The sequence below is a fragment of the Dufourea novaeangliae genome, unplaced genomic scaffold, assembly GCF_001272555.1.
Source record: "Dufourea novaeangliae isolate 0120121106 unplaced genomic scaffold, ASM127255v1 scaffold133, whole genome shotgun sequence".
Taxonomy (NCBI): domain Eukaryota; kingdom Metazoa; phylum Arthropoda; class Insecta; order Hymenoptera; family Halictidae; genus Dufourea; species Dufourea novaeangliae.
Window position 1 is genome coordinate 1,413,977 of NW_015374011.1, and position 14,383 is coordinate 1,428,359.

Sequence of the window (14,383 nt, forward strand, 5' to 3'; positions counted from 1 at the left end):
TATACTGTTATAGTGTAGGTATGTACTTAGTTTAGGAATAGTACTTTTATACGTAGATTAATTTGTCTGTAACTCTATCGTTCCTACGTATTCAAATCCTACTCGTTCTTTCAACTATGAATGTACATACATACGTACATATGTACCTACCTATACATATTTGTAGATGGCATCTTTGTCAATTATCAATCATACTACATATTACTGCTTTCCCTTTCTCTTGTTTGTTTTTTATTCATTTCTTATCAGAAGGCTTTGATTTAAATTATCAATTATACATAACAAATTGTTGTCACCTTCTTAGATTGCGTATCTATATATGTACATATATGTAAATACGTGTGTGGGTACTACACACGATTACCTACTACTTCGGATGCATCGATTGCTGATAACCGTTGGAATGTCCTTCGGTAATGTAGGTATCTTGAATGTAGATCTAGTAGGGACCTAATAAATTGACAGTAAGAAAATCTATTCGATTATCCAATACTTTTTACTGTAAAAAGTTAAATAGCCCTCTTCGTTAATACCTAGGATACTGTATCCTGTCAAACAAATGATGATACATGTATCACATACTTACTTGTCTACGATTTGCATACGTATAGAGAACAACCTCGTTGGTAAAGTACCACATGTACTCATAGAGACGTAGAAATAATTATCAAACGATAAGCAAGCTTTCTATTTGTATCTATAAATTCATGAATAAGAATGGAATGTCGTGTTTCATTGTAATATCAAGAATACGAAAATTCTCTTTTAAAAACATGAACGTAATGTTTGCTAATATGTACTTGGTATAATTATCATTGTTATTATTATAATTTTCTTTAATGTCGGCATTATATTTGATGATACAGTAGACATCGATTTGAAAATTCAAACATATAAATATTCTGTAAAGAAGAACCTAATATAGATGAACGATTTATGAAGTGGTACAATGAGTCAGTCATTAGTGAACTTTGGTAGGTACGGATACTATTTTATATCGTCGGTATCGTTGTCGTTGTCCGTTGAATTACTACCGTGTAGCCCCGATATTCTTCTCATTTCGTCGTGGATCATTAAATTATCTAACTCATGACCTTGTCGATCCATGGTACAAATTTCTGAATATTCGTATATACGCCGGGTAAGTGTTCACGGCCGCATCCGATCCCCCAGGACACAAGACCGATTAGGACATGCCTTCCCTCGACGGACATAGTTAATGGACCACCGGAATCACCCTGTTTGAAACGAATTCTTAAATTATTCAGTGTTCAGAGACGATCGCATCGCATTTCGACAGCCTTCGATATGGTGGTTGCGTTTAGTTTAATGGTACAGGCTCCTCTCGATTATTGTCTGGCTTGTTTTATACGATTATTGTCCAGGCATTATCCCCACCACTGGACGAGGTGGGGGGAAACCTGCCAAACGCATACAATGTTGCTCCTCCGCTCAAAAAAATGAATTTATGATGCTCTGAAGTATTCCTTCCTATAAGATTATTGTCCTGGCGCGGACTTGAGGACGATAATCGAGAGGAGTCTGTAGTTGATTACCTGACAAGAATCTCGTCCACCCTCCTTATAACCGGCGCATAAAAAAACGTCGTGAATAGTTTCTCGCCTTCCGGCTGCTCTGAACCACCTTTGACATCTTTCGTTGGGTATTACCTAAAAATTCAAGTACTAGTTAAATTTTCGTGTCGTATGAACAGTCAGGTGAGGCATGCACCTCAAGTGATCTCATTTCTACACACTTCTACGTCGACTTCTTGAAGTACGGTCGGTGCTGAAGTTTGACCATGTCTGGTTCTACCCCAGCCAGCTACGGTTGCGGTACGTCCAGATAGTTTTAAATTTTTCGCCGGTAAACAAACAGGTACGATATGCTGCTTGAACGCTACCGTTCTCGACAGTTTTACCAACGCCACGTCGTTTCGAAAGTCAGTCGGTGAATACTGGGGATGAACCTGTCACGTTGCATAGCAAATTTAGCAATTTTAATCGCTTTATATCATGTCATATAAGTAAGAGGAAATAAAAGACAATGATTTATTTCGTCCCGTTACTGAAACAACTGCTGATCGTGTGCTACATACCTCCTTCCTCTCGATGTTGAATTCTTCGTGTAACAATCGTTCCGATCCGTCTCTCACATCCCACTCACCCAGACGTACTTTCAAGTTTCCATTCGGTGTCCTAAATAAACAAACAAAAGTCGATTAGAAAATTGTTTTCAGGCAGGCATCGTTGATCATTTTATCGTTAAATATGTAATAAGTATAATACTAACGTCGCGACACAATGAGCCGCTGTCACAACCCATCTGTTGTTCAGTAAAGCACCGCCGCAGGACAATTTCTTCGAAAGAAATCCTGATTTGATAATGGCAGCCTGAAAATTGAAAATAGAACAGACTTCGTATAGATCGAGATCGAATAAGTTTAACTCGAATCGATGGAAACCCAAGGCGATTCGTGAGCTTACCTGCCACGGATGACTACCGAAACTGGAACTATGTCCACCCACTATTCTGTTGCTTCTCGTGTACAGTTCACCGCAACCTGTAAACCATGGAGAAAGAAATTATCATTTCTATAACAGTTTGCAATTATTTTCTTGCATTTGCAAACTACCGCTAAAACCATTGAGCGTATATGTGGTGGTGTACTGTGAGGCGAACGTGTCCATGTTGCGAGGAAAAGTGACAGAAAAGCACTTGTCTCATCGACAAATCCGTGGACAGCGCAGCGATATCGGAGAACATAAACGTTTTTGTATTTAGGCGTAAAGCGACCGAATAACGCGTTACCCAAATAGAACATACATACGTCGTTGGTGATATGTATGCGTGTAACAACCGATCTTTCGCCTTCATAGTACGGTTATTCTTTGCTTTTCCAGCTTCTAGATCGTCATACCTCTTCCCCACCTATTGCTATGGTGGTACAGTCTCGCGCAAAAGCGTGCAAAGCGGTACAAATAAAAAAAGTGAACATACATATGCATATGTATACATATATCTATAAAGGATAGGTCGCGAATAAAAAGAAAAAAACAGATGTATTCCTTTTCCCATTTACTCCTTGTGCAACAGATCCAGGATGTTCGCTTCTAACGGTCGATATTCGTTTCTCGACATCGATAGGTTATAATACGAGTATTGTTGAAATAAAGAAATGGTTTCACAACCTTTTCCAGTGAACCGTCACGAGCGTTAGCTAGCATTCGAGTAAGAATAAACTATGCAGTGTTTGTGCAAATTATCTGTGCGACTTCATGCGGATTACCACGATATTTCGAATAATCCACGGTGCTTGAGGCATCCCCGTTCGGTGTATGCGATCCCAAAGCATCGGGATAATCGGCTTCGTATTCGTCTTGAGGATAATCAAGCTGTATCGGATGATAATATGGTGGATGACTCGTGTATACAGGTCGATTGTAATTCCATGTCTGCGATGATTCGTAAATGGTCGTTGGCTTGTTCGCGTTGTCTGCGTACGGGTAGCTCGGTCGGTTGGTGTGTTCATTCTGACCGGTCTGCATCGGTTTGGTCGGCCTTGCCGAGTTCTCGTAGATTTGAACATCATCGTCCATGTACGGATGTTGATGTCCCAAGTTTAGTGAAAGTGCTACACGTTTAAACAACCTCGATATTACGTTTGCCGTTTTAACAATCCCGATCTCCGCATACACGCAGGTGCGCGCATGCTGGAGATTCAGCTCGAATAGTCTTGTTCTCCATTTCGTTCTTTCTCCTCCTCCTCCTTCACTTACGCCTCCTCCTTTTCTTTGTCTTTCATCTTTCTCCTTCTTCTCCTCATATTTAAGAAGAACAGAACGGATTCATTCGTTTTCATTTTACACGTAACGTTACAGATCTCACCCTTTCTCACCATTGATACATTCCATTAACGTTTCACACGATTATTAAAACATGTGAATTGTAAACTCAGATACGGAACACCAAATACTGAATACCGCCTCGAGCAGATTCGTGATATAACAATGAGAACAATAATGATAATAAGTAAATGAGAAAAGATTTAACTAAAACGTACTAGCATTTTGTAGTATCCCAGCGGTTGGTCGTGGTATTTTTTCCGGGACATCGTCATCGTCGATGCAACAACTCCAAATCAATCCTCCGGAACAGAGGTCGACCGGACGGCCCCCGCCTAGGACGCAACTGATACTAAGACCGCAATCGAAAGTTGCTCCCTTGTACGTACACGTTTGTGGTATCACTGTAACATAATGATCACAGAGGTAAGCACGTTCTTCCGAGTTCCTTCAAAAGAGTCAAGAGAAAAGTCAAATCCTTGCATTCACTACGTCTGATTTATGTGGACACAAAGTGCGGTGGAGGTTTCCAGGTCAGCTTTACTTTTTCAAATTCAAACCGACTTGCAAAATTGAACTTACCTCCATCATGTGACTTCCCAATCTCCGTATAAAATTGAACGACTACATCCCGTTTAACCCCTACCAGTAAACGCTAACATATTTGCAATAAAAAAATGTGACGCAAACCCAGCTAACTTTCGCATCTCCCCTAAACCCCCACCTGGCCAACAACCATTTATATTGCACGCCTAATATTCTGCCCATGAAACAGCAACATAAATGTTGCAAGAACAAATTCTGCTGCAACTTGTATTCCCTTACAAAATACATACTCCAATAGGTCCAAATAAAACAAACATATCACGTATAAACATACATGGGTTTACACTTTAAGGTACATGAATTTTTTACGTTCCGTGCTTTTCACATTGTTTACACATTATCATGTATCTACTACGTCTATTGCGCATCAAGTCCTGTCCTATAATGTTGCGTTAACAATGGCCGCAACACATCGTGTACTGTTGTGTTCTGTCATATCTACGTATGTATGTAGTGTACATATCGTCGTGCTGCGTTACGCCGCGTTGCTGTCTTTCGGTCTGTTTATTGAGATAAATACTCGACTACTTTCGTTTCAAACCATGGTTTCATAAGTGAAATCGTTAACTCGATGTGTAATGACAATATCGTGCAGAAAAGTCAAATGAGTACACGTATTAAACGACGTCGGAACGCGGTATATTCTTTAAGACTATTTTTGAATTACCAACCATCCATTGATCATCGTTTTCCATATTCAGTCTGTCGTCTACTGTCTATTCTACTGTACCGTGTATCGTCTATTGTCTATCATCTATTATCTACCATTTACCGTTTGTCATTTATCGTTTATCTTGCACCGTTTATTGTTTATCGATTATCGTTTATTGTTCATCGTTCACCGTTCACCGTTCACCATTCATCGTCCATCGTTTGTCATATATCGTCCATCGTCCACTGTTCCCCAACCGTCACTATCTATTGCCCTTACCACGTTTAGTATTTTCTGAAATATGTAACATCATCTGGCCCTCTCGTTCCCTTTCAAAACTTGACGTGCAATCGTGTATTCATCGTGCATGGTTACAGTATACCGTGTACTATTTACATTTGAAAGAAAAATTCGATTCAAATAGGTGTTTATGGAACATACTTCTACCCAACATATCCATTATGCTGTTCTGGAGTTCATTGTTATGGCCCCGATTATCCCCTGTATTATTTCGTTTTTTCCTGAGAGCCTCGACAAGAATGGTACCCTGTTGCTGACTATTGAATTTTCGTTTCCTTCCTTGCCTATAGTTGGTCATTACGAATTTCTCCAATTCACCTTTAACCGTGCGTTTCTTTAGTTCGTCCAACAAGCTTTTTAGGTCATTGCCTTCACGAACATTCATCGAGTATCCATCGTCGTTGTTTAGTTCACTTGCTGCTCGTAGTTGCGATACATTTCCCTCGCCAAACGTGAAATTACGAGTCCCGTCAACAATGTCATCGTGTTCAATTGCACGGTCTCCGACAATTGCTTTCGTACGACTCGCGTTTTCTGCGGTAGCCGGGTCTTCGAACGAGTTTTTGCGAATAAAATACTCGGACGCGTCTCGAGACTGTGTTATCATTCGGGAAAAAGTATTCCATGGCTTGCCGTCGATTTCACGATTTTTATTCCACAATTCCCGTCTCTTCGGATCGGCACACTTTTCCGTACCGATCTCTCGTGTCGAGACATCGAAGTCTTTTCTTTTCTGAAATACTCGGCTCAGGGACCGACGGCTGTCTAATCTTTTCACTTCTCTAGGCTTTCTTGTATACGATTCCGCTCGATTCTGTACCCGCAACTTCGTCGAGGTGTGTTTCTCATGGTGACCAAATCGTACGTTGTCGACCAACGACGTATACTTTTCGTTCGTTTCGTCGTTTAAAGGGCCTATAGCCTGTAGCTTGAAAAACAAGTCGTAGATCGATGTCATTGGCGCCGAAGATAAAATCGAACGATTCTGATTCACTGCATCGTAGTCGTCGTATGTAACATAATAGAACGCATTGGCAGTCGTAATTACTAGCATATACACAACGACGATGACTCTCATGATCCAACTTCTAGAAATTATTCAATTAAATTACATTGAAACGGACATACCGTTACAATTTTGTATCATAACTATTTATTATGCGAGTTGCTTTTCGTCTTTGAAAGCGACACTTTCTCGATCTCACCGACATTCCAATTTGTTCATTATTAAAGAGCATCGGATAGACAGATGATAACCTTGGAGAAATATTTGGTGATCCATCCCTTTATCATGTTTACCTTTATCCGATCGACCGACCGATCGATCGATCGATTTGATCTATATGATCGAACTATACGCAAATTTGCGTTCGAATGTCAAGGAAGGTGCGCGCATCAGCAGTTCCCACCAGTCGATGGTACAAAATTACCTTTTTCCGGAAACAATTCGATTATTGTAGATATGTTACAAGTTCTACGATGCACTTATCGATCCTGATTCCACGAGTACGGTTCTGGCAGGCTTTGTCCGTGATCGTCGTCCATTTGAACTAACACCCATTGATGTATTTCACTGACTGGCAAGGCTCGACCGGTATCCAGAGAGGTGCTCTGCGTTCGCGTGGCTTTCACCACATCAGCTTTCCCATCGCCAGCGACGACGCGTCTTCCCTGACATTGGTTCCCCACTTGTCCCTTCTTCACTCTCTTCTACTTTCTTTTCTTTTCTTTCCTTTTCCTTTGTTTTCTTTTCTCTCCATCTGTCTCTTTGTCTCTCTGTGTCTCTCTTCATTTCTCTCCACATCCTCCCACCCCACCATCCCACATCAGCCGCTCTCTTTATTTTTGTCTTTCTCTTTCCGTCTACCTCTCTCATTCCTCCATACTTTTACACCTTCCGCGTTATTCTTCGTTCCTTTCTCTAATCATACAAATATCTTGAAGAATCGAGATCTCTTTTCTTTCCGCGTTGCTTTGTGGTTCGTTCTAGGTCTTGTTCAAGTATAATTGAATATGTTTTCGAGGTGTAATTGATCGTGAAGTATAAACGAGTTTTAGAAAAGTCACTAGTTTTAATGTTCTGAACATTGAATGTTTCACAAGTATATTTAAACTTGAATATGGAACTGTCGCACAGTTATGTTTCGATCAGCGTATCGATAGGGAGCAAAATGATAAAACAAGACTGTGACGTGGCTGCAAGCTGAGAATTATTTAAAAATCAAAGGTTGTATCCGCTTGGCAAATCGGTGAGACGAACCTTATAAACTGTTTATGGTTTTCAGCAATCTTGAATAGATGATTGAAGGTATGAATGATGGTGATGAAGCACAAACGACGAGCGAAAGAATGGACGGACGGTAGACGGACGAGTTGTATCTTCCTCCTTAAAGGTACGTTCAGGTGTAGTGTAGGAATTTCGATGTAAAACTATATATATATATATATATGTATAAATATATTACGATTCCCGTTATTCAATTCTTCTTCGGGGTATTATCGTACGAAACTTACAACCCAGTTCGTCGAAAAATCTCATTTGTCCATCCGTGTCGACTGCGTTTTCCATTGTTGGTTCCTCGTAGACTAAATCTAAAATCGAAGCGGGTAATTACATTAATGGTTGGCACGGGACACACATAAATGTATAACGATCGATGTCCGTGGAAAGCGTTTTCATCGATACGGAATTTATGTTTTCGAGAGAAATTTCTTAAGGACGGCATAAACATGCCCGTCTCATTCTCTTCGATTAAAGAACTCACCGAAATCCAATAAATACCGATCGTTCCTCCTTTCAGCGGCACAACAATAAAGGCCTATGAAAAGAAAACTGTAAAGTGAGCGTACAAACGAGCTCATTTCTTTTCTCTTCTGGGTGATCTACAGCGATCAATTTCGGCTTTTCGTTCGATGTCGTTGATGCCCGCTGTCAACCGTTCTCCGATGTGGTACGATCGCACACTAAACTTTCAAACGACAAACTACTGTCGCTTCTTCTGTCTTCTTCTCGATCAATCTCCTTTCAGTCTTCCACCAGTTTGGAAACTTTGGGCTTAACGACATCGATCCAGAAATTGTCGGGAGTCGCGTGTCTCCGGTGACTTACGCGGATAAAGAAACTGTGCTGGTATAAAGTACGATTTACGAAACATCATCGTGAACTATATCCCTGTTTCCCCTTTGGTAAATTGAAAATTAACGATCTTGCAGAGTTACAAGCAATCGCATCCCATTCCTATGTAGATATATACATACACTTATTCTTCTCTTAGAATTCTCTTGGAACACCTCTCTGTTCTTCACCTAGAGATAATCGTTGATCAGGAACAATATAAAGCGGTGATAAACAATATAGAGTTTACCCCTGTAAAGTTCACTTTGACGTTTGAACAGAATCCTGCCGAAGACAGGGGAAGCCGAGTTCTTTGCCGAGCTTATTCTCGAACTTGTAACACGTTGTACCGCAAGTGCTCGCGAAGCGTGGCGGAGACGTCCAAACGTAGTGTGGTCCGGTGGAAAAGTGGGTCGTGAAACCAGGTCACCGAGACAAGTGGCACATCGTCTCTTCGTGTGGTTGGTTACCTCCTCGTAACACGTTCCTGGTTCTTTTCCTCCCGCGAGCACAACTTTCTGAACTACGCACGGACACCGCTACCATCACACCTTTAGTAGTTATTAGTGAAAGTTAACGGGTAACTTTCTTCAATTTTGACGACCAACACTTGATTCGTAAACTCGTCGACTCGAAAAAAATACTCTTGCCAATAGTAAGTGCAATCTTATTCGGTTGTATTACATATATTTATTCGGTGGACTCTTTCTTCGGTATGTACCGAGTAATTCAGAGGACATCCTTAATCAAACGCAGCACGTTTATTAATGTCGTCTCACGATTCTCCTGTTCACCACAAACGAACGAAACAATCAATTGAAATTTCGTAACGAGAAGTACATACTCGATCTTTGTTTTACGATCTATGCCGCACTTTTTGGGTGTCTTATTATGCGTAAATTTTTCTGTGTTTCACAATCGACTCATCGGTATGTTCGATCTGGTCATAAAGACAATAATTCCTTTTTCGAAATGTGGCATGTTTATTCGATTCTTGATAGCATCACGATCAAATGTATTCCGATATATTCTTACTTTATCAGTCATTGAACATCGAATGACACCACGAATAAACCGAGAGAACGTCGCGACACGCGATTAACTACTGACCAGGAACGGAAATACAGCATCCAAAGACTACTCTGGCTATGCAGCATCCTATATGCCTTCCTTTTTTCCTTTCCCCTTCTCTATCATCTCTCTGTCACTTACTCGCCCATTCCCTCCTATATCCTTCCTCCCTCATTTTCACTCACTCCATCTTTCCCCTTGACATTCACAGACTTACTTCTTTCATTTTCTTTTTCACTCTCCTCCCCTATCCGATACAGTCGTTCGCCGCTCATTTATCCGTTCACTCTCAACTTCTTTTTCACAAAAAAATATCAAAGGCGAATCATACAGTGTGCAATGAACAAGTACCGTCTCCCCGTCGTCTTTACAGGACAGTCTCAACACGCTTTCACACTTTGTTTTTATCATTCTCGAGGTCTGGCCAGTAGCCACCTAATTCCAATTTGCCACTCGTATCCAACTGTGATAGCATTTACTTTCTAATATAACGAGTGTGTTTACTATACGTATATGCTCATGTAATTTGAATATACATTATACATATTTTGTATACATATATATATATGTATATATTCATACATCGAGACTGAATTTTATTTCATTTATACAATATAAATCAGGATCTATTCTCACTTTCTTTTTCTTTTGAACATATTATATATGTACGAGATATGCATTTAGAGATATCAAACAAAGCCTTTTGAGTTGATATTGTACATCAACTGGTTACAACACTTTTAATTAATATTTACGTATACAACATTTAGTTGAAAATGTTGTTGAAGGTCTCGTGCTGCAATCTACGACAAAACATCCAAGTTACTAGCCAATTGTGTACCATCATGTATGTTTATATGTCGACTAGGCGCTTGATAATTTATCATCTCGGGGCTGTAGAGGGCCAAAATTCCAGGAACTGATCAATTAAAAAGCGTCAGTTAATTTTAAAAGATATCCAAACGTTTTTTCACAAAGAGGGATGTGGCCTATTACATAACAGTAATAATTTCTTCATAAGTGGAGAATTTGCTTAAATTTGAAAGTTAATTATGTTTTCATTTCAATGATACTGAAATATTATGGAATAAAAATATTGTTTTTACGTAATTGGATTCTTCTAAACATTCTGCGTAATAAAATATTAAGGTATTATGTGAAAAAAATTAGTAATTCATGTACAAAGTTATTTGATCTGAAATATATAACAAATTATTAATTCATTCTCCATCTATAACAAAATTCTTTCTGGTATATTTCAATTTAAAATCCCAGACATCATGTATAAAAGTGGTCCGCTTGTCGTGGAATACCCATGTTCGTGTGAAAAACCGTATGTTTCAAAACTTTGACAAAGGGGCAGTAAACATACCCATAGGCATTGTATATCAGTACCTTCCATTTAAGACGAATTGAAATAACAAATTATCAGAGATAGCCTGGGATATGTACGCAGTTGAATTCATTCATTAGTCGTAGGGTACAATGGAATGTAAACTTTCGTTGGAAACCAGATGTACAAAACATATGACTTTGACTAAATTTCTGGGAAGTCGTCATTGTGTGTTTATTTTTCCGTTTGAGGTGGGTCAGTGCCCGTTGAGCTAATCGCAGGTATACGAAAGAAAAAGGTCGTACACAAATTGGAGTGAGACGGAAAGGGGAAACCCTCGCCATCTCCCTAAGACAGCCGAATTAACCGAACGCGAGCATTCAAAGGCGGCCTAGGACCCTTTGTCGCGTCGGTCATTCGCGTCGAAGAAGTTGAGGTGATAAGACGTGAACCGAGCTCGCTCCCGTCGAAGAACAAGTACGTGATCTTTACTTTTCACATCTAATCATTTACGCGAATTATTAGTGCCTTCGTTAATTCTCTATCGTTACTTTCGTTTAATATTTATTCATTTTAGAGTAAATTATCGTAAACTAATTCGATATTACGGGACAAGGTGATCGGTTTTCGCGACTTTCTTTATCCACGCCATAGTATATTCGCATTTCTGGTTCCATTTACAATCTTTTACGGCAGACCTCGAATACAATAGTTATTTATTTGTAACGAAACCATTTGTAACTTGATGTAATTGCTTGGAGTAAACGCATTTATTTTCTGTTTCAGAGGACCGGTTCGAAGGATGTCCCACCGACGCCCTGACGGACCATTGGTAAAATCTGGTAACTTGTTGCAACAAATAGGTGATAATATACTATATATTTTCATTTTATCGTGTTTCTATTGTGTCTGGTTGTAAGCACGATCGCGATTTTTTGATTTATTGTGCAAAGATCGAACGAGAATTCTTCGGGCAAGTACTTTGAATTTAATTGCGCAGTTGAAGAATTCACAATGGCTACCGTGGCCGTTGGAAAATTTAAACATTTCAATTTTAAACATTTAAATTCGAAATATTCGTAATTTACTGTGTCACGGTCGCGAAATTGTTTTAATATTAATAATTACACCTGTCTATCTTTATGGGATCACCGTGTTTGCATTTGCATATAGTTTCGTTTGTAAGTTTGATTATATAGAAACTGCGTAATTCACTGTGCTCATCGGAGCATGGATAAATAACGAAGCTTTGATATTTGTAATGATTTTCTGAATATTTACAAAAATCGGGACGTGGTTTAGACAAAGAAAATGAACGTGCTTACAGCTCTAACAACAAATGTCTTTAATATGATACATAAATATTAAATATACGCGTATAAAGGATTTTATATATTTATATGCAATTGAATATTTATTCTGTAATATTTAATAATACTTGAGCTCATGCTAATTATTGAAAGGCAATATTTTCTCGACAAACACTTGGTAGGATACAGAAACAAAAGCAGTAGGTAGGCACAAGTGTGCCGTATTGTATTTTTTCCCATGTACTTTTCTTTCAGAGAATTTTGTGGCCGCGCGCAATGCGACCGAATAGAGTCAGTGTTTGTATCGTATTTTTTGTTTATACGGAGCGAACTGGCTCCGTGTAGAATCTCACCGGAGATGTTAGGTTCTCGCGAAAGTAGAGTCAGTGTTTATTGCGTGTTATCAATTATTACTGTCAGAGTGTCGGGACACTTTTTGCTTTTTGAGTCACGAAACTAGAGTCAATGCATCACTGAAGAGAATATTTTTGCGCAGCTCTGTTTACAGAGGATGTAAGTATCTTTATATTTTATTACTTACACTATACAATTGAAACAGCTAGAATTTTGTGACGAGGTTCTAACGATTTCTGTTCCTTTTTTATCAGATTCATCAGGCGCTGTATTAACGACTATTCCAGAGGATGTCCTCGGGCGAAGCTCCACCCGCCAAGACTGTAAGCATCTTTAAATATTCTTACTTACATTATTCAATCGAAATAAGTAAAATGTTGAGAAGAGATTGTAACGCATTTTGTTCCTTTTTTTTTCCAGATTCCTAGAGTCTTAGACGGAGCCCTTCTGTCATCGGGTGAGTCGCATGCTTTTTGTTCCTCTGGTCCCCAATCATGTCGTAGGACGATTGGTCCAAAGCGGCACGGGTGACTGGTTGTATACGTGCTTAATATTGCGAGTACAGTGAACGCGGATATGCAATCATATCCGCGAGTAGTGACATCGATCTGTTGTGTTTCTTAGATAGGCTAGGGTCTTCTTGTACGCCGCGTTTATTATTAGTAATATAATTCAGAAATACTTTGGATTGAAAGTATATTTACAAACAAATGATTAACTTAACGTGAAATTATTGATTAATATTGATCTTTGATATTTTGGGACCAGATGTCCTATGGTTTACAACAATTGATATTTTTTTTATTAATCGAGAACGTGGTACTATATTATTCAGTTAACTAGAGTTCACTACACTAAAATTATTCTACTAATGTCTTCATCAATCAAGACGATTACATAAAAATTATTCTAGTGTTGTTTACAAGTACGGTCAATTGATTGAAAAATAATACTGAACACATTAATGTATGAAATATGTATATGTCGAGGAATATAGAATCGAAAGAACGGAAACCACATCGATATGTTTAAAGTAGAGGGGAAAACATTGTGGTGCCTTTTTAGATGTGCATGTTACATACAGCAATTAACGCAATACCACGAGACTCGGCAGCACGTTTCAAAAATTGAAACCAGTGTTTCAGGTTTCATTCGTATTTCCAAATACCTATAAAGTATCGGTCCATAAAACGCCAGACGTGTTGAATTGCGTCGTCTGTGCATCGGTATGCACACCCTCGTGAAAAACTATGTGTTATGGAATAATTTAACATGAGTGTACACGTGTTAAATTATTGTCGTGGCCGGTCGTTTTGATGTCAATAGCAAAGAATTGTATCCAATTTTACGTACACACGGGTAGTAATATGTATATCGAAACGTGCTGGCGTGTACTCACGTGAGCGTTAAATGCAGGGAAGGTACTACTGTGTTTGGCCAGCATGAATACAATGTTCCTTAAACATATCGGTATGGTAGTCATACATGTATGTACTCAGAAGAAACGAGTATTTGTAAAGTCTGTCCCTTAAAAAGGACAGGGCCAGAGGTGTCTATATACCACTTGCGAGCAGCATTCTTCCCTTCCGGAGGTACCCCCACTACGGAACTCAGGTTGACTCGCTCGAGTCAATCTGAGATCGGTTGTCGGGGAAACCCACGAGGGGAGGCTTGTAATTGCTTGTAGCTCGTGGGTGGCATTTGGACACCTCTGGTAATAGAGTCAATTTTTATGATTGTTAGCATGTTAATCACTTTTGATTTCACCGTTAGTGTGTTCTTTATTATTCTCAAAAG

The 14,383-nt window shown here is 39.2% G+C and overlaps 1 protein-coding gene across 1 annotated transcript; it reads right to left on the reverse strand.

The window, feature by feature from the left end:
- Positions 1-987: 987 nt before the first annotated feature.
- Positions 988-9,764, reverse strand: LOC107188528 (serine proteinase stubble). The gene is made up of 10 exons (XM_015576830.1): positions 9,731-9,764; positions 8,169-8,222; positions 7,918-7,995; positions 4,064-4,249; positions 2,487-2,563; positions 2,293-2,393; positions 2,099-2,198; positions 1,757-1,969; positions 1,557-1,670; positions 988-1,238 (listed from the first exon to the last, which is right to left on the reverse strand). Exons 1-10 carry the CDS (start codon positions 9,762-9,764, stop codon positions 1,083-1,085), a joined length of 1,113 nt encoding a protein of 370 aa, XP_015432316.1. The 3' UTR covers positions 988-1,082.
- Positions 9,765-14,383: the final 4,619 nt, after the last annotated feature.

Bases quoted from the DNA above. Each gene is read 5' to 3' on its own strand.
- LOC107188528 (XM_015576830.1), bottom strand. From the start codon at position 9,764: ATGAGGGAGGAAGGATATAGGAGGGAATGGGCGA. The intron at 8,223-9,730 runs GTAAGTGACAGA...TTCTTTTCATAG, and splicing joins ATATAGGAGGGAATGGGCGA to GCCTTTATTGTTGTGCCGCT. The intron at 2,564-4,063 runs GTACGTTTTAGT...CATGGTTTACAG, and splicing joins TGGGATACTACAAAATGCTA to GTTGCGGTGAACTGTACACG.